The 20,494-nt window shown below is 38.8% G+C and overlaps 1 protein-coding gene and 2 long non-coding RNA genes across 4 annotated transcripts in view; 2 read left to right on the forward strand and 1 right to left on the reverse strand.

Moving 5' to 3' along the window:
- The window catches only part of LOC308597884 (uncharacterized protein), a 48,500-nt gene that overhangs the window by 26,413 nt on the left and 1,593 nt on the right, over positions 1–20,494 (forward strand). For both annotated transcript variants that reach the window (XM_081213972.1, XM_081213971.1), the window contains exons 17-24: positions 1,089–1,219; positions 3,952–4,061; positions 4,724–4,892; positions 5,443–5,547; positions 6,277–14,376; positions 17,950–18,044; positions 18,269–18,385; positions 19,746–19,857. In XM_081213972.1, coding sequence (XP_081070098.1) covers positions 1,089–1,219; positions 3,952–4,061; positions 4,724–4,892; positions 5,443–5,547; positions 6,277–14,376; positions 17,950–18,044; positions 18,269–18,385; positions 19,746–19,857 — 8,939 coding nt within the window. The remainder of the gene's footprint in view (positions 1–1,088; positions 1,220–3,951; positions 4,062–4,723; positions 4,893–5,442; positions 5,548–6,276; positions 14,377–17,949; positions 18,045–18,268; positions 18,386–19,745; positions 19,858–20,494) is intronic.
- On the reverse strand, positions 15,471–17,943 carry LOC308571791. The gene is made up of 2 exons (XR_014001591.1): positions 17,045–17,943; positions 15,471–16,977 (listed from the first exon to the last, which is right to left on the reverse strand). It is a non-coding gene; the product is annotated as an uncharacterized lncRNA (long non-coding RNA).
- LOC308571726 lies at positions 18,411–19,449 on the forward strand. The gene is made up of 2 exons (XR_014001582.1): positions 18,411–19,088; positions 19,119–19,449. It is a non-coding gene; the product is annotated as an uncharacterized lncRNA (long non-coding RNA).

Below are 20,494 nucleotides of genomic sequence, written 5' to 3' on the forward strand. Positions count from 1 at the left end.
ATCCCAGTGCTGTGTCCCTCTGCTGTCCCTTATTGATGATGTCCCTTAAATTTTCTGGGTTTCAAAGGAAACAGGTCCTCTCCCTCCCTCCCTGCCGGCCAAAGGGAGGCTCCAATTGTGTTGCTTGCCTGCCCGGCTTGCCCCCCTCCGGTCTCCTCTCACCAGCCTCAGCCCCCGGGAGCCCCTCCCCGCCGGGACTGAGGAGCCTTGAGAGGAGAGCGAGGGCAACCATAGAGAAAGCAGTTCAGAGAGAGGAGAAGGAGAAGGAGGCGCGGGCAGGTGTTCCAAGGGCTAACCATAGAGGGGGAAAGTGGAGGAAGGACCGCAAGCGCTTCTTCCATAGATTTGTAGTGGTAGACTAGCATAGATGGTCTGATCTGCGGGTTTACTTCAGGTGCTATTTCCTCCCCTTCCTCCTGCCCTGCCTGATGGAACTGAGAGCTGCAGATGGAGCACGAGGGAAAAGATTCAGAACTACAGCAGCATCTTTGTAGCTTGGACTTTGTTTTGTGCGAAAAGTGGTTGCTGCTTGTAGTTATTTAATTGCAGTGTTTCATCAGCTGGTGTCTTGAGCAGCAGCCTCTGGAAACGACGGGCTAAAAACCGGCGCTACTCTCCCAAATTATCTGGTCCCTTTTAACTTCGTATTTCATCTGGTTGACCAAAATCCCTTATTTTGGCTGCTGATCCCTTATTTTCGAGGCTGCTGGTCCCTTATTTTCAAATCTGTAAGTTGACAGCTATGAGCTTGTGGCGGGCTGGACTGTGCACGTATTCGGGTCCATCGGCAACCCGAAAAGTCCATAGGCAGAAGCAGGGCTTATGCACACGCGTGCGGCGTGCAGAGCGTTTCTGTGCATGCGCACATGGCGAACACTTCCGAGTTTGCCATGTCCGTAACCCGAAAGTTACATATCCAGATCTGTACATAACTAGAGGGTACACTGTAGTTCTTCAGAATTATTGTTAATATGCACATTTAAAAAGCTTTAATTAAGAAACTAATGGATTATATCATACTATGAATTAAGTAAAATGTCTTTAAATTGGTGGCAGTTCAAATAAAATGTGTGTTTCACATTAAAAAGGTTTGCGGACTGTCGTGGAAGAATTAGAATTGGAAAGAAATCAGTTGCAAGAACAAATTCTCTTCTTGGAGGAACGTTGCCGGGACTTGGAAGATAGATTGCAGCTCCAGAGCAGACTGGAAGCTCTACAGGTACATGCTAGAATAGGAAATAATGTGAGGAAGGGCATTTAGATGCTTGCCACTATTATAGGGTGTATGTTTTTTAAGAAAAGAGGGAGATATGCAATATTTTAACTTTATAGCAATATTTTAACTTTATAAAAGCAAAACCTTTATTTTACCTTATTTTCTCTTACTTTATTCAATCTAAGTAATGCTTAAATCTGTATCCATTTTGTTTACTGAAATGCAATTTAAATAATAATGCCTGGATTTCTGCCTCTTAAATCCGTGAGATAGGGGATTACTCATTACATGAAAAGGAGCGCAGAGGAGAGGTGATCATTTCTACCCTACCTCATTGCGCTTTGTTTCTTTAAGTTGTTTTCTGCTAGCCAGCCTTGAAAGTTAATTGGACTGCAACAAAACTGTGTAAAGGAACACAATGCAGAAAGATAAAGCGGGGGTAAGCATTAGCCAGTTGTTTCTCCAATGCACCATTTTATGTAACAAATATACTCTAATCTGCCACTTCAGATGTGAATTGGGCAGACATAGATAAAATGCATATGGTTGCTGTTTGACATCCAGTTTTGCCCTCAAAACTGTCTTGAGAAGCTACTTGATATTGCTTCTAAGTCACCAGCTGTTTCATATTTTAAATCAAATTTATTTAAAAGGGTAAAACATATAATCTACATATGTGTTATACAAGAGTAGAATCCATACAGTTTAACTTTCACTGCTTTATTCCTGTTACCATTACTCCTAAGCAGGCAGTCAAAGAAGTTTCTATTGGTGCCTACTACATGACTTTGAGGAAACTACATTGTGGTGTTTTACTATGTCACCAGTAACTGATTAAAGTGCACATGAACTCACTAAGAGAGAGACCATCCAAAGCGATTGATGTGCAGTGTCTCCAACAAGCTGAGGACACCTAGTTCTGTTCTGGCCACCATTAGATATTATGTCCAGGTGCAGTAGGGCAAATCCTTAATTAGTGTTGGAGTGCAGAAAGGATTTGTTGAAGGCCAACAAATTGAAATTGAAGCCAAACAAGACAGATTGCATCAGGGGCCACTTGTGACCTAGGAAGGTGGGTTTACTTGCAGTAAAAAGGACCATACTCTCCCCATCTGAAAAAGCAGATTTGCAGACTAGAGTTGCTACTGCTTCTCGTTCCATTCCTGGATCCACGAGTGACAGCAGGAATAAAGAGTACTTTTGATCAGTTACATCTAATCAATTGGCTGATACTCTTTTCTATTGCTCCCTAGCTAATGTTTGCAAGTGCAATGACTTCACTTTATTAAAATAAGCCTTCCCCATTCATTGGCTGAACTACTGTGAAGTCATGGAATGCTCAAAGATGTTCTGATAGCTAATGAGTTAAACTGCCAGTACAAAGTCCTTGGAAAAGAAAGACTGTGTGTTGTTGGTTGAAGAAAATGCAGAAGCAGCATAATGGGTAGCGCAGAGCAGTTGCTCTAGCTTCTTGGAAATTGGGTTACTGTTGTTTCTTGGGTGCTGCAAATGCACTAGCAGGTGCACTAGATTGGCTTCACTCATGTGTCCCCATGCCAACTTCTCTGCCACCTGTTACGCCCCTTTCCTGTATGTGTTTGTGGCCAGGACGTTTGTTCATTAGTTCCATCTCACCCAACAAGATGCTTCTGGTGAGAGCCAAGTACTATTACAGCAGGAATAAATTGCCCAGGTGTGTGTGTAAATGAATGGAGAATGTGCAGTGTTGTTGACAATACACTGTAGCCCCAAATCAGACCCATGAAAGTCATAAGTCTTCATGAAAGACAAGAAAAACATACAGTGAACATAGTTTTCTACGTTTTATACAAACAGTGTGCAATTTTAAATATTAATGTGTTCGTCTAAAGGTTTGACTAATAGCTTCCTTAACATACTAAAATGCATGTGTGTAATGAGGAGTCACTCAAAATATTTTTCTCATGCAGCAGAATGTCAATGTATATTGCATTGTAACAGAGCATTTCAATACAGGTGGCATTTGGTGTAGAGGAAGAAGGGCAGCTATTGAGGGCTGTACAGGTGTGTTCTGCCCATTCCCAAGTGATAGTTTATTTTACATAGAAGTGGTATTTTGTGTCTAACCTACCCAGCATTTAATGACAATTTTGGATTTTTCTGAGCTGCTTCTGATTTTGGATGGTGTGTTTTTGCAGTTTAATCTTGTGTGTTAGTTTTGTGAAGCTGGGTAGACTAACATATTTAGATGCCATAATAAATTGACTGTGTCAGTGGAGCTTGCTTCATTCCCTGTGGATTACATTCCAGAATGTATTTTACACCTTGCTACTTCACACACTGGTTGATTTTTGGGCAAGTGCAAAGAAAAACAAATATAATTCAGTTAATTCTGTGTGGATCAGTTATGCTAAAATTAAAATTCTGTTAAGCATCACTGGAGCTTCTTAAAAACATGCCTTTTTAAAGCAACATCTGTTAAAAGTAAGCTCCTCCCACACATTGCATGTTTGCATGGTGTGCTTTTATATGAAATCAATATTATAGGATGTCTCTTTCCATGTTGGTTGTCACAGGATAAGATCACCAGAAATGAGGCATTTCAAACGGAATCTCACTGTTTCTACTGGGAACAAAGATTTCTGATGATATTTTGCTGGTAGTAAATGAACTATAATGGTAGACTCACGTAGTTCAAGGATAACCTTGTTTTATAGTCAGTGCAAATACCAGTTGTGTAAATGATTTTCTTACAGAATGAAAATGACCGTTTACAGTCCCAGCTTACACAGCTGCGCAACCAGCAAGCACGTGATGCAGAAAAACACCAAGTTCTTGTTTCCAGTTTGAATGAACAACTGAAAGGGTAAAATAGAACATTTATAGTCCCTCCCCAGCCTCCCTACCCTGTACCCCAATGTTATTCAGATCCAAATGTTGGTGTATATGTTGTCAAATGTTTTTAAACTTTTACCTGCTGCAGATAATTGAAGGGGGAAAACCCTTTCATAAAGATTATTTTCATTCTTAGTTATTTTTCTTGCAATTGATGGAATAGTTGATCTTGCTTTTGGATATAGACAGGGAGCTACAGTGGTGCCCCGCAAGACGAATGCCTCGCAAGACGAAAAACTCGCTAGACGAAAGGGTTTCGCGGTTTTTGAGCTGCTTCGCAAGACAAATTTCCCTATGGGCTTGCTTCGCAAGACGAAAACGTCTTGCAATTTGTTTCCTTTTTCTTAACACCGTTAATACAGTTGCAACTTGACTTCGAGGAGCAACTCATAGAACGCGGTGTGGTAGCCTTTTTTGAGGTTTTTGGTGATTTTTGAAGCTTTTCCAAAACTTTTCCGACACCGTGCTTCGCAAGACGAAAAATTCGCTAGACGAAAAAACTCGCGGAACGAATTAATTTCGTCTTGCGAGGCACCACTGTATGTCTCCAAATATTTCCCATAGTACAATTGATGTCCACATATATTTGAGAATGTTTATCATAACATATTTGATCATTTCTTTTATTGGCAGATTAAATGAAAGAAATGGCTTGCTTGAAACTTTGCTTGGGGAAAAGGACCAAAAGCTTTCAAGTACAAATGAAAAGCTAGAACAGGCAGAAGACATGAGAAAGTCAATTCATGAGAGAGACCTTCTAAACAAAGAACTAAGTGAAAAGCTTTTGCAGAGGGAACAAAAGGTGAGTTGTTTACAGTTCTGAGTCAGTCAAGTTGTACAGTGGTACCTTGGGTTAAGTAATTCGTTCCAGAGGTCCACTCTTAACCTGGTACTGTTCATAACCTGAAGCACCACTTTAGCTAATGGGGCCTCCCGCTGCCACCGTGCCGCCAGAGCACGATTTTGTTCTCATCCTGAAGCAAAGTTCTTAACCCGAGGCACTATTTCTGGGTTAGCAGAGTCTGTAACCTGAAGCGTCTGTAACCCAAGGTACCACTGTATTGTGTTCTGGGTCAAGCAATTTGCCATCTTTGGTAAATACTCAGTAGTTCTTTGAACATTTAATTGCTTCCTCCCCTGGCATTTTGGAAATCCCTACAATCCTCCTATGTGTGAACCAACAATCGGAGCATATTATAAACACTGGCGAGGTTAAGTAAATTTCCGTAGGTTGTACCCTGAACTAAATAAATGTCAGTATACTTATATAATGGACAATATTGTCCTTTTGTCACAATTGAATTGAATTGTCACAATTGAAAAAAAGTGAATGTTTCCCTCCCTGAAACTAGCTGGAAGATGTCCAGAAGAAGTGCAGTGCTTATGGAGAAGAGTGTGCAGAACAGAAAGCAGTTATTACTGCATTAACAGAAAAAATAACCGCCTTTCAAGAAAAGGTAAAAAGGGCAAACTTTTGTTGTGGCTTCTTACATAAATAGGTTGGATTCAATGAAGTTGTCTGGTTTGTGCAAGGATTTCTGCTTTGGCAACATAATTCACCCTCCCCTCTTTCTTCCCCCCTCCCAATTTGCTCCAGACCCTCCCGGAACAGGTTTGAAGTGGAGGCATGCAGGGGTAGTAGAGAAAGGGCAGGCTGTGCAAGTGGAAGTCCTGGGGTGAACAGAGCAACTTCATTAGATACAATCCATTGTCTGTTTAGTGATATATGTAATATATGAGCAATAAAATAAAGAATAACTATAAACAGAACTGTAAAAGTAGTTTCATTAGCCCAAAGAAACTTAGAGGCTAATTTTTCCTGAAAAGCAGCTCCTTATGCATCATATCAAAATGTAGTTGAAACAAAGCAAGATGGCAACAGTATATGGTATAGACGTCATATCATGTATATATGATATAGTGTACGATAAGATGTGACAACAGTTAAAAGAAGCAGTATATGGCAACAGTATATTATATGGAAATAGGAGGTGGTCACTCATCTGGTGGGGGGGGAGAGAAGGAAAATTAAATTGCGTTAGCACCATCCCTTTGCTACTTCCTCAAAATTATGGTTTTCTGGGTGAACCTAAACATCTTTTTGGATTCCAACTACAAATAGTACTGTTGAGTTAATATTAAATTTTGGGCACTTAGACATTTTTTTCCTTTATTTTTGTTTTCAGACCATGAAACAGGATGCTGCTATAGAATTAATGCAACAGGATCTTGAACAGACAAATGAAGAACTTGATAGATTAAACACAAGTCATTTAGAAGAGAGGTCTCAACTAATTCAAGACCTCCAGAGGCGTGAAAGAGAATTTGACAACCTCAGAGAGGTTTTAGCTGAGAAAGACAAAGAAATTTCTGCTATTACTTCAAATATAAATGCGTATTCTGAGCAGATTAATATTCTGAAATGCCAGATCAAGTGCAAAGAGGATGAAATGCGAGACATGGAAGAAGCGCTGTCCAAGGCTGAAAGGGAAGCCCAGTTGCTGAAAGATGTACAAACCGAAGATGTGAACAGTGCAGGCAGAAAGCTTTCAGAACTTTCTGAGCAGTTAAGTGCAATAAAATCAGAACTGGCAGCGGTGAAAATTGAAAACGCTAGTAAAACAAAAGAGAATGAAGAATTTGTTAGGCAAATCAAAGAGACTAGCCAAACAGTTAAAGATCTTCATTCTGCAATCAAGACTCGTGATGTTACTTACAACAACAAACTCATGGAGTGTGAGTCACAAATTAAATTGCTTAAAGAACAAATAAGTAAATCAGCTAAAAAATTGCAAGAAACAGAAATAAAATGTAAGGAGGAAACAGACCATCTTAAATCCCAGGTCGATGAACATATCTCTGCAAAGGAGAAATTGAACAAATTACTAAAAGAAAAAGAAAACAAAGAACAAAGTTTTGTGAATGAGCTGAAATCAGTGAAAGATTCACACAACCAGCTCACTTTAGAAAATGCTAAAAAAGATGAAGATTTAGCTAATTTATCCAGACAACTTGCTGAACATACTGAGCATCTAGAAATTGTCAAAAAGTCACTGCAAGAAAAAGCAGAGATTGTGATATCCCTAAAAGACAAGCTTAAAGTTGTGGAGCAGCAAAATGAAAAGGAAAAGCTTAAGTTAGTTAGAGAACTGAATAGCAAGGAAATGCAGTGGAGAGAAGTTAATAATGAGCTGCATGAAAAACATGAAATAATTAATAAGATGGAAACCGAAAGACAAACTGCCATCATGACTAACAAGCAGTTACAAGCAGCTCTTGAGCAGAAAGAAAAAGGTTTTGCAGATCAGCTTAAAGCCAGTGAAAAGCTTAGAAATGAGATACATACTATGGAGAAAGAGAAGCAACAGCTGATTAGTGAGAATGAAAGTTTGTCAAAATTACTGGATGTGAAAGAGTGTGAACTGTTAACGCGTGCTCAATCCATGGCTGAGTTGGAGAGTAAGTTGTGTGCCAATGCCACAGAACACCAGAAAATGCTTTCAGAGGTCAGTCACGATAAAGAGACCTTAAGAAGGAAAGTTGAAGAACTCTCAGGCCTTGTAAAGCAAAAAGAAAATTCACTTGCAGAGCAGTTACTGGAGAAAGAGAAACAGTGTGGCATTTTAGCTGATGAGCTCTCCAGAAGCAGAGAGATAACAAAGGAATTGGAGAAAGAAAGACAGTCTTATATCACTCAGTTAAAGGATGAGCAGCAAAACAAAACATTGCTTCAGACAGAGTATGATAAGATGGTCCAACAGCTTAATCGGGAGGAGGAAAAAACCTCATCATTACAGAAACAGGTTAAAGACCTAGAAAAGGAGCTTAAAATAAAAAGCAGATCTATTGAAGAAAAAACTGAGCATGGTGATACATTACTTAAGCAAGTAAAAGAAAAGCAAGCTATCATGACTGTGTTAGAAAAAGAAGTAGAAAAGCTTAAATGTGATCACATAAAGCTATCTCAACAGCTTGAAGACAAAGACAGTACTCTATTATTTAAAGGGGTGGAGTTTGAGGATCTTTGCAGGCAGATTTCACAAAAAACAGAAGAGTGTACCAAATTAAATGATCAGCTAGCACTATTAGTCAAAGAAATGGATGTTTTGAAACATGAGAAGGATAGTGCTTTGGCTGTTTGCAATGCTAAGTCAAATGAATGTGATGCTTTTCAGCATCAGTTAACACAGCATCAGTCTGAAATTGTGTCCACAAAACATGAAGCTCATATGCTGAAATTAGAAAATGAAAAATTGAAAGCAGATATAGAAATAGCCAGTGCTACATTAATGAAAAATTGTGAAGGATTAGTGCCCTTAAGTGCACAATTGTCTCAGCAGACTAATAATATTTTAGTTTTTATGGACCAAATTGATACCTTAGTTAGCGAAATGAAAACATTAAAAAGCAGTATTTGTGATAAAGAGGCTCTTCTTTCCCAGAGGGAAGTTTTGATTCAGGAAATGAAAGAAAACAAAGATGTAGATGAAAAGCATAATTTGCAAATTATTTCAGATTTGCAAAGCCAAGTACAGGTTCTAGATAGTGAAGTTAGTCAACTTACTCAGGAAGTGCAAGAGAAAGAGAATAAATTTAAGAAGCAAGATCAAGAGTTAAAATTATTTAAAAGTAAATCTGATGAGTCTAATTTTCTTAGAGTTCAACTGTCTGAGAATATGGAAATAATTTCTGATCTCCAGAGTCAACTTAAAAATATGATAGAAAACAATGAAGTCTTAAACAAGTCAATTACAGAGAAAAATAACTTTTTAAAACAAAAGGAGAAGGAATGTGTTGATTTACAAACATGTATTTCTGAGACTTCCTCTGTGCAGCATAAACTTGTACAGTGTTTGACCTCTGAAGCAGAAATATTAAAAGCAGTCATTGTGGAGAAGGAGTTAGCAGTGAATAACATTTCACTGATTAACAGTGAACTGAAGGCTGAACTTGAAGATAAAAAGAATGAATGTGAGACTTTGAAGACGCAAGCTACTGATGCAGAAGAATCAAATCTTTGTTTGAAAAAGGAAATAAGTGATCAGAATAAATTAATAAACGACATTAGCCAGGTGCTAGCAGAAAAAGAGGCTTCTGTTTTGGATCCTACTAATCTTGTGAAAACCCTAAGAGAGGAACTAAAAAAAAATGAAGAAAAGTCACAGTTAATTTCTCAACTTCATAGTCAAAGAAATGAACTGAAGCAAGAAATTCAAAAGTTAAAAGAACTAGCCCAGGAAAAAGAAAACATTTTCTTAACTTTGCAGGGCAAATTTGATGCTCTGTATGAACAAAAAAATGAACTCAGTGCTTCCCTGAATAAAAAAGAAGAGATTATCACGGGGTTTCTTAAAGATATCGGTGTTCGACTATCAGAAAGCAATGTTCAGGCTCTTACCAATGATACTGAGCTACTTAGAGAAGAGCTAGAGAAAAGTGCTGCTACACTAAAAAAGCTTTTGCAAGAGAAGGATGGAAGCATTGCCAGTAGCCAGATTAAAATTGACTCTTTGATAGTAGAAATTGAATCTGCAAAATCAGAGCATCATAAAGCATTAGAACAAGTTGAGCTGTGGAAGCAAAATATTCAAGAGAGAGAGAGAGCTCTACAGGTTGTACAGGAAAAATGCACCGAACAGGCTAATCATATTGAATATTTAAATTCTGAGGTCATAGAAAAATTGCAACAACAAATAGATTCTTTAATAAATGATAAAGCTCTTTTACAAGAGAACTTTGATAAACTGAATCTGGAAAACAAAGACTTGATTAAGTACCAGAAGCAATTAGAGGAAAAATCTAAAGAGCTAAAAGAACTTCATGAAAAATTAGAAGCCAGTGAGAACAGATGGGTAGCAGAGCTTGCTAGGGCAACTCAGCAAAATGATGTTAATCTTGAGCAACTGAGTAATTTAGAAAGGAAACTGAAATCAAAAGAGGATCAAATTCAATCTTTGCATCAAGAACAGGACATTATTCAAACAGAGTTGGCCAAACATCTGTCTGCATTGTCAAGTAGTAGGTACTTCCTCAAAGACAGTGACAGTGACGCTGGTCAGCAAGTAGCTAAGACTGTATTGGAAAAATTCTCTGCTGTGATAGATACTATTATCAGCAAAGAAGCTGAAGCAATGGCACTGCAGCAGACTATTTTAGAGAGAGAGGAAGTAGTACATCACTTGAATAATCAGCTAGAAAGCATGTTGTCCTTGAAGGAAGAGAAAGAGTTGATGCAGAATGACTTTAAAAAGGCCAAAGCTGCTGACCAATCTGAGATTGAACATCTGTTAAACGAACTGAGTACTGCTAAGGATGTATTACGTAGGCAGCAATCTGTCTGTGAAGAAAAGGACATTGCATTATCAAACATGAGGAAGGAGGTGGTTTTACTCCAGGAGAAGACAAATAAATTAGAAAAAGAGCTTGAAAGTAGTTGCAAGACACTGAACACCGAATGTCAAAAAGCAGCAAAACTTTTAGAAGAAATAGAGGATAAAAACCAGATGATAGAAAACTTTAGTTCCCAAACTAACCAACAGAAGGATTTAATTACTTCTCTAAGCCAGCAGTTAAAAGAAAAGGATTGCTCAGTTTCTCAAGTCATGGAATCCATGTCTAATGAAATGGTAAAATTCTCTGAGGAAAAAAATGTGCTTGCTATCGAATTGCAACAACTAGAAGCTATAAGGAAGAGCATGACAGAAGAGATAAGTACATTATCACAGCAGGTAGAAGAATATAAGAAAGAACTTGAACTCAATCAAGTTGTGTTGACCAACAAAGAAGCTACCATAAAAGACTTGGTGTGTGAGAAGGCGCAGCTAAATATTACTTTGGAAAAAATAAATCAAGAAAAAGAGAATCTGAAAAAGAAACTTCAAGCAGCTTTGCTAATAAGGAAGGACTTAATTCAGAAAAATGAGAAGCTTGATAAAAAGACAGAATGTTTTCTGGAGCAAATTGATGACTTAGTAAAGCAGGTTGAAAATGCTGAATCTCACAACAAAGATCTCGAATCCCAACTTGAAGGACTGAAGACACAATTGTTAGAAAAAGATGTGAAGATAAATGACATGAGTGAAACCTTGTCAGCCAAGGCAGAACACTTGGAGCAGCTGGAGAAAGCAGTTACCGAATTCAAAGCTACTATAGCTGAACAAAAAAGTATGTCTGATAAGAACTTGATCTATCTTCAAGAGAAGGATTGTCTGCTTGCACAAATGGAGTCTGTGCTGAATGAGAGAGATCAAATGCATAGAGAGGAATGTTCACAACTTTTCTTAACCATAGAAAATCTCAAAGGTGAAATAGCAAAGAGAGATGAAACATTCAAGGAAACAAATGGGTCGGAAGCTACCCTAAATACCGAAAGTTCCTGTAGTAACGAAACACACCAACCTAATGAAATGAATCCAGTCACTGAGCTGCAGAAAGACAAGGAAATCCTGCAAAAGAAACTTAAGGCACTGCTTGTGGTCCGCAAAGAAAACACTAAACAAATTCAGAAGCAAAAAGAAGAGCATGCTAAGCTACGAGGAGATTTTAATGAACTAACAAAAGACTTTGAGCTCATTAAAAAAGAAAAGCAAGCACTCCAGGAGATTCATCAGCGAAAGTGTGAAGAATTTGACTCCAATTTATTGCTTTTATACTCTCTGCAGAAAAGGTTGGACACCGATACATCTCTTAGGCACAGTGAAAATGCTCAGCAGAAAACAGAGTCTGGGGAGCTAAATGTGAAGGCTGATGTCAAGGTTGAAAAATCAGGAAAGACAGTAAGTATGATGGAAGAGTCTGAGATGGCGAAACTTCGTGATAACTATGCTAGACTTATGGAAGAAAAAGAAAAGTTTAAGGAAGAGTTAAAAGAGAAGTCACTTGAACTTGGTAGCGTACAGCAAGAAGCAGTAAAACTGAAGATTTCTGTTGAGCAACAGGAACAACACTATAAACAAGAGAGAGACAATATGTTGATTGAACAAGGTCTGCTTAAGCAACAACTAGAATCATATAAAAATGAATTGCAAGCTGTTAAAACTGTGAATAATGAAAAGAGTCAACTCCACAAAAAACATGAAGATCACCTTACAAGTCTGAAAGAAACTGAAAGACATCCCAGTGAAGAAAACAAGCAACTATTGATGGAATTCAATATGCTGCGTGAGAAGGTTTTGCCAGTTTCTAGTGCATACAAAAATGTGGCAGGTGTAAGAGAGGATGCAAAAACTGTGTGGCCGCATTCTGATAATGTGCTGGAGAACAGTGTTCAAGGCCCAGACTTCTGTAGTTCATTGGAAGATGTCACTTGCACAGAAAGAGAATCGCTAGATGTCACTAATACAGGAATAAAAACATTAACTGAAAGAATAGGTGATCAAGATCCTCTACCAACAGATTGGGAACGGATAGAAGAAAATGTAAATGGCAGAAGCTATCAACCTCAACTGCAGACGTATGATGCTGAAGAGAAAAACAGGGAACGTCTCCAAAGAAAGCTCCAAGCTGCTTTAATATCACGTAAAGAAGCATTGAAGGAAAACAAAACTCTTAAAGATCAAATGGAGTTACTGGTTTTGGAAAACAAAGAGTTGATTGATAAGGTTCACACCCTTGGACAGCTGAGGTCTGAGTTGGGTAGAGAAAAACAAAACCTGAGTACTGCACTGTATAAAGAGGAGACTCTTGTGGCAGAAAATGCTAGATTGTTAATTGAAAATGAAAACCTAACTGCTGCGTGTGAGAGTCTGAAGTCTACCATGCAGACCATAGGGCAAGAGAAGGAAGCTTTTTCTTTTCAATTGAATTCCTTAAAAGATTCTCAGACAGTTGAATTAACAGGCTGGAAAGCTAAACACAGTGAATTAAAGCAAGAGTATGAGTCTCTGCTTCAGGCCTATGAGAATATTAGTAGTAAAATAGCAGAAATGAGGCACATTATTGATGTCACTAGAAAAGAAAAGCAGGAAGCTCTTCACAGAGTAAAAGAGAGAGAATCTGATACACATAAACTTAAGGAGCTGCTTCAAAAAGCAGCTGATGAAAGTGTACAAGTAAAGGAACAACTGAAACAGCTGACTGAATCTAAACAGAAGGAAATAAGTGAACTAAAGATTGCAGTTGAAAAGCAAGCATCTGAGCACAAGTTGTGCTTGGAAGACTATCAAAGAAAAATTGATGAATCTGTTGTTCAGAGCAAGCAGCTAATGGAGGAAAATAAGCAATTAAAGGAAGTTTCTGAAATTTTAAAGCAAGCCTTGGAGAAAACAGAGAAGGAAAATGAGGAGCTTTCTAAGGATTTTAGTCTAACAAAATCTGCTCTCGGGGACCTCCAAACACGGTTGGAATTGAACAAGTGTGATGTTCAGTCCAAGATAAGTGATTCCCTCTGTGAAAGAGAGTCATTATTAAAACACATTCATTTGTTAAATGAGGGGATTTCAGAAAAAGAGAAAAGCATGTTGATCTTAAAGCAAGAGAACAAAACTTTGTTAGAAAGGTTGAAAGATGCTGAAAAATCTATGCATCAGAAGGAAAGCTCTTTATTAAAGTTGGAAAATGATTGTAAAAATCTTAATCAGGAAATAGTCAGTCTTGGTGAAAGAATTAAAATATTAGAGGATGATAAATGTCTCTTACAAGAAGAATTAGAAAATGTTCAAGAAATATCTTATAAAGTAAAAAATGAGAGAGAATTTTTGGAGACCGAGTTGCTCAACCACATCAAAAAATTGGATCAAACAATAGACAGACTGAAAGCCACACAGATACAAAACAGCCTCCTTGTAGAGCAGTTGGAAAATTTGAAAGCAGAGAAATGCAACACAATAAGAGAAAAAGAAGAACAGCAGCATCTTGTCAGAGTATTTGAAGAAAAACTGAAAACTGCTCAGAGAGACAATCATGAGACAAAAAACAAAACTAAAGAGTTGCAAGAACTTTTGAGGGGAAAACAACAGGAGATCAACCAGTTGCAAAAGGATTCTATTAAATACCAGGAGATGATATTGCACTTGGAAAAATCTGTGAAATTGTCACATTCAGAAAGTGAAAAAATTGAGAAAGATTTAAATAGTGCAGAAGGAAAGCTTGCAAAATCAAATGAAGAGCTGCAGAAGCTAACTGAAAAACTCTCTTTACAGAATATCTCACTGTATGAGTCAAAGGCTGCAATAGAGCGACTTGCAAATGACAACCTACGTAGTAAAAATGAACTTAAAAAGAAAGAAAACAGAATATCAAATCGAAAGAGAGAATATGAGAGCCAATTGGAGTTCAGCCTTCCGCAGGTAAAAGCAGCTTGCCTCGTTTCCTCATAAGGGGATCAGGGAGCTTTTTCTGGCAGTGACACTGGAAGTATTAAGAGAAGCATGGGCAGCAAAGTGTGGATTATTAGCAAGCAGGGAGCCAACTTCATTGGCAGAGAAGGTATCCTTTGTCTTGTCCTGCCAGAGTTGTGATGAGAGGAGCTGGACCTCCTGTGTGATGAGTAGATTTACTTTATGGGATGCTGGAGTCAATAGGATGGGCTATGTCCTTATCACGTGAGGAGCAAAGAATTGTGTGAAGCAGGCTGGACTCCTGAGTTTTTTCCTCCTGCCTGATGCAGCAGTCATTCCTCCTGGCTCTCCTTTTTCGTCAGATAAGTCTATCTTGTTTCATCTCATCTTCACCTCCTTGTCTTTTTCTCTAGATTTCTGTCTTTAACAGACAAACAAACAAACTTCTCAAACCTCTCATTTAAAGTCTTTTGGTGGCTATCACCACAGCTAGACGAGTCTCATAACTTTCTGCTCTTTCGACAGCTTGACATGTGTTTTTCATAAAGACAAGGTGGTTTTACTCTCTAGATTTCAACCAACAACAACTGGTTTTACCAATCTTTTGTTCTAACGCTAAATATCCTAGGGAAAAAGCATGACTTTCCTTGCAGAGCTCTGAAAGTATACATTCATTGGACAAAGGCTTTCCAGAAGATGGACTCTGTATTTTATCCTTTCACCCATCGTCCTTTGGGGTTAGGGTCAGCAGTGCTACTTTGGTGAGGTGGATTAGTGCCTGTATTTTCCTTGCTTATGAGTCCCTCAAATTGCCCCAGCCAACTCAGGTGCTTCTGCACTCAACAAGGTCAGCTGGGTTCTTCAGATCTGAGACCCACCCATTTTCTGTTCATCTACTGTGGTATGTCCCACCCTATTGCCTCCAGCATCCCACGAAGTAAATAGAACAATTGGTCTTACTTGAAGTATGGATTTGCTAGTAGGGATGCTAGAGCCAAGGGAGATTTCCGATGCACTTTACTGAAGATATAGTCTATTGATAATAATTTCCTTGCCTTTCAGATACCTAGTACATTTCTTCCTTTAGATTTTTGAGCCATGGAGAGAAGAAGTAGGCAGACCTTTTATTTCAGTGACTCCATCAGTGTTTGCCTCTTGGCAAATCCGGAAAACTGAGGAGTCCAGCCTGCTTCACACAATTCTTTGCTCCTGCCTAGTGTCACATGACGAGGACATAGGCCATCCATTGGCTCCAGCATCCCTACTCGCAAATCTACACTTCAGGCAAGACCAATTGTTTTATATATCTGTGCCCCAGAAGTTTTCTGAGGCTTAGATATGTTGATACGAGATCTGTGAGTAGGTTGGAGTCCCCTCCCTTCTTTGCATTTAATTAGAAATAAATGCAAGAAGAAACATGTTTCGTCCTGGCTAAGAAAAAAGCCTAATTTTCCAGCCAGAATTTGAAAGAAAAATTGTTTTAAAAACAATGGAAATATAGAAGTTCCACGTAACATTACCAACTTCTGTATCATTTTTAATTATTTTGTCCAGGGGATTGGAAATGGTTGCTCTTAATTAATCTGATCAATAGTTGCTTGTTTTCTTCACTGACATGTCTTAACATCTCTTTCATATTGAATAATTATATATTTGATTTCTCTAGGTTGCTTATGAATTCCTCTCTCTCGTCTCGTATCTTCCAACCCAATTTTAAAATGCTTTGCTTCTTTTTGACTTTTTGGCAAACTTTGTTGTTAATTGTGAAAATTCTTTTATTGTTTCCTTTCCATGATCAAACTTGCCTGGGGAGTTGTCCTACCATAAAACCCAGTTTAATCAATTTCTGAGGACTATATATTGTGGGACTGCTTTTTGCTTTTTCCCCCTGAAGAGATGTATCAGTGTCCAACCTTTTCTGCAGAGAATATAAAAGCAATAAATTGGAGTCAAATTCTTCACACTTTCTCTGATGAATCTCCTGGAGTGCTTTCTATTTTAATGAGCTTCTCTTTTAAAGCCAAGGATGAAAGACAGCAGCACTCTCATTCCAGCCTTTCTTTTGGGTTCTTGAGGAGGGGAAAAAGCAACCATAACAGCATGATATTGTTTATACAGTCATACCTTGGATCTCAAGTGCCTTGGGTCCCGAACAAATTGGCTCCTGAACAATTGAAACCTGGAAGTGAGTGTTCCGGTTTTTAAACGATTTTTGGAAGTCAAACGTCCGGCGCTGCTTCCGTGGCTTCCTATTGGCTGCAGGAGCTTCCTGCAGCCAATCAGAAGCCACACTTTGGTTTCCGAAAGTTTTGGAAGTCGAATGAACTTCCAGAATGGATTCTGTTCGACTTCCAAGGTACGGCTGTATTGGCAAATGGTAGGTCAGGGGCAGACACCAGCAGAAATAGTTGTGTGTTGTTTTAGGACAGTAGTTCTCAAACTTTTTTTATCTGGGCCACACTTTCAGATTAAAATTTGCTTGTGCCACTCCAGTTTTTTTTTTTATTCATAAGAAATATATTGGAGAACCAAAAGAAACAGCTAGCAGTGCTTGATTTATAACATAAAACACAGCTTCTTCTTCTTCTTCTTCTTCTTCTTCTTCTTCTTCTTCTTCTTCTTCTTCTTCCTCTTCCTCTTCCTCTTCCTCTTCCTCTTCCTCTTCGAATGTATTGACCGCACTATACCCGGAGGTCTCAGGGCAGTTCACAGAATAAAATGTGATCATAGGATACCCAAAAAGTATAAAGCAATGCAACTACATAAGAACATGAATCAACCCCAAAATAGAATTATAAACAAGCCCCTTACATAAGTACCTTAAGTATGTGTACAAACTCAATGAGAGGTGTGAGCTTGGTTTTGCCCAGTAATCTCATTTATATTAGGTCTAATTTGAGACAAACTCCATATCTAACCAAATTCTGCATTTTTTAAAAAATGATATTATACTAAACTATACTATCCTACATTGAAATGTTTAAATGTTTCTTTGATTGCCCTTGAATCTTCCTACCACACTTATCATTCTTTCCTGCACCACACCCTTTGAGAAACATTGTTTTATGAGATTGATCTGTTCTCAAGTCTTCTCAGGGTACGAGAACACTCATGAGGTTTGCCTAGTGCTGCTAACCACATTTTCTTCACACTGGTATACTGTCTTAGGTTTTGTTAACAGCTCTGCTTTCCATGGTCCAGGCTGACAGAGGTTTCCACCTTTAAGAAGGACATTCAGGTCTGCTGACAGAGATTTCCACTCTTAAGAAAGAGAGTCAGGTCTGATTAAACCAGGAACCAGTTTCTTATCCAAAGTTTGCTTTCACTCCACTCCATAGTTCTTCAGAGCTATCACTTCTGTCATGCACCCAGTTTCTCCCCTGCGTTCCAGAAGTCTTCCTAACAATTGTGGGCATGCATCCTTCTTACTTTAATTATTCATTTTGGAATTAATATAAACAGCTACATGGAAGTGTTTGCATACAGTACTATGTTGTGAAATAAGTTAATGTTACTAGACAAACAATATTTTGATTTTATGAAGTTTCAACATAAGCAGCATAGCCATATTGCTCTGTTTAGGGTGAGACTCAAGCAAAATTTCCTCCAGGAGCTCCTCAAGAAAGAGCTGAAGTCATTGAAATGGACAGCATGGACTTCATTGAAATCAACGGAAGGTCAGAATTATTTCTACTCATTTGTAAAGTATGCTTTATTAACTGGTCTTAAACCTAGAGCTCATTTCTCTTGATAAGATGTAAGATTATGATATCATAAATTTTAACCACCTAAGATAAATAATTACTGTACAATAATCCAATAGGAACAAACTACTACATAAAGCAAACTAGTTTTGCTTTGCATTATTTTTTTCCTCCTTTGGAATTTGGGTTTGTTCTAGGCTTGCACAGAGGCAAGAACCAACTTTATTGGAATTAATGGGGACTCTCTCAGAAGAGAGGAATAGACGGGAAGCTGCGGAAGAGGCCCTCGGGCTCTTGGAAGAACAAATTAAAAGGTAGCAACACGTGTGAAAGGTATTTGGGGCTGATCTCGAACTGTGCTGATATTGGTAGGCCAGAAACAGGCAACCTGTAACGTGCCCATGCATGCGATCTTTGGTCACTCTCAGTGCAGCCCACTAAACTCTCAGGGGACCTGGCCCCCCTTTATTCAGTGTACAGACGGTCAACTGTCAGACTGGTTCATGGGAAAGATTGCTGGCTGCATCAGGAAGGCTGGGGGCAGGGTGAAGCTAAAACCTTCCTCCCCCGCAGTGATCCTCATCCCCATTTATAAATATTACTGTCCTTGTGCTGTTTTAACCTCCCCACAACACTCCAGATGCAGCCCAGTGTGCTGGGACAGCAGTCTTTTTCATGAACCCGGCTGATGGTTCATCAGTAGGGCTTCCTTTGCCCACTGCAGCCAATGTCATGGCCCCACACTGCAGACCTGACCACCCAGCTAATCAGATGGGTCAATAGCAGATAGTGAAGGACTGTATCTGAGAGAAAGGCAAGTAGGAACTGAGCTGGGAAGAGGGGAGAATGGATGCAAGAACAGCTGTCTGAGAGCATGAATGTTAGTATGAATGAATGTGTCCGTGTGTTAAACTCACATGCTGGGGAGGCCTGGCCAGATAGGCGGGGTATAAGTAATAAATTATTATTTTTTATTAGAGAGATGTATATTTTGTGTGTGTGTGTGTGTGTGTGTGTGTGTGTGTGTGTGTGTGTGTACGTGATAAGTATATGTGTGCTTTTAATGTTCCTGCCCACCACCAGTGCTGGCCAAGCCCAACAGCATCCCTAAACACTGATTGAAGAGGAGCAATTTATCAATAAGACTCAATAAGTGCTCCACATTTGACACATACATCTCATACAGCTATTGCTGTAGATTGAATGGTGTCTCCAGACCTAGGCAGAATAATCCCCCCTCTCCCCCCTGCTGTTCTTGAGGTTCTCATGGGTCCACTGAACCAATTCCATGGGGTGGGGGTGGGGAGAGTGGGGATGCCCTGTTGTACAAGCGGAGGTCCTTGTGCAGGGCTTCCACTGAATCCTGCCCTATATATTACAGTATATCCCATCCATGTATATGTTTATGAACATGATGCGAGCAGCATGGGCTTCAAAGCCAGTTACTTGCTGTTTCCAGAATAAAGGTTACTACTCCGTTAATAAAGGAGTGTTAATAAAATTGTAATGAAATTACCTGTTCCATTTAACTACAGGATCTGACTCAGTTCAGATGAACCAGGTTCTTTAAAAGGGTTGATATCCCAAGTTAAAATTCAAAGAATGATCAGCATAGATAAATAGTAGTTTAAAAGTGTCATGAATCTGATAAGCCTTTTGCATTTCTTTTTTAAGGCTTGAACTGATTGATTCCAGGTCAGCATCGGAACAATGTGCTTTTCAGGTAGAAGAAGAGGAAAGGCAGCCTTTCATCATCAATGCTAGTGAACTTACGGTAGTACGTAAGGTAAGCCTATAAATCTTAAAAGTAAATCTGATACATTATTTTCTTTAATGTGGATGACTAATACCAAATTGTAAGTCATTTATTTTCAAAAGGGTTTTTGCTGAAATACTGGTATTAACCTTAAAATATCTGAATATTAAAATTGTTTCCAGCAACTAAATTAGAGAGCAGTACATTTTTTTTTAAAAAAAACCCAGAACACTTCTCCATTAGTTTGTTAAGGCGTAAGATGTATATATTTTTGCCCTATGTAAGTGATTCTGCCCCTGTCACATCAGCAGGCAGTGTTAATGGGCACAACGATACATTCTTATCATCAAGATAAGACTTGTGTTGATTGGTTGGTTGGCCAAACATAAAAATGTTTGTGTATGGTAAGGTGAGCTATTATGGTATCAAAGATATAGATATTAAATTGGAGCATGTTTCTGTTCTGATTCCAAATTACCTAGGCCTCTATCCTATTCCTACTTCACTGTTCTCTACCCCATATGTTGATAGAAAGTACGGTACTTTTACATGCACAGAGGTACAGGTCTTGGAGGTGGCCCATTTAGTGTCATTGGGTGTCCCTCCAGAGGGCACCAAACCTTAGAGGAATCTTTTTTGAGGCCTTGGGGCATGGGCCATGGGGAGA

Source organism: Podarcis bocagei (assembly GCF_964188305.1).
Source record: "Podarcis bocagei genome assembly, chromosome: 1".
NCBI lineage: Eukaryota > Metazoa > Chordata > Lepidosauria > Squamata > Lacertidae > Podarcis > Podarcis bocagei.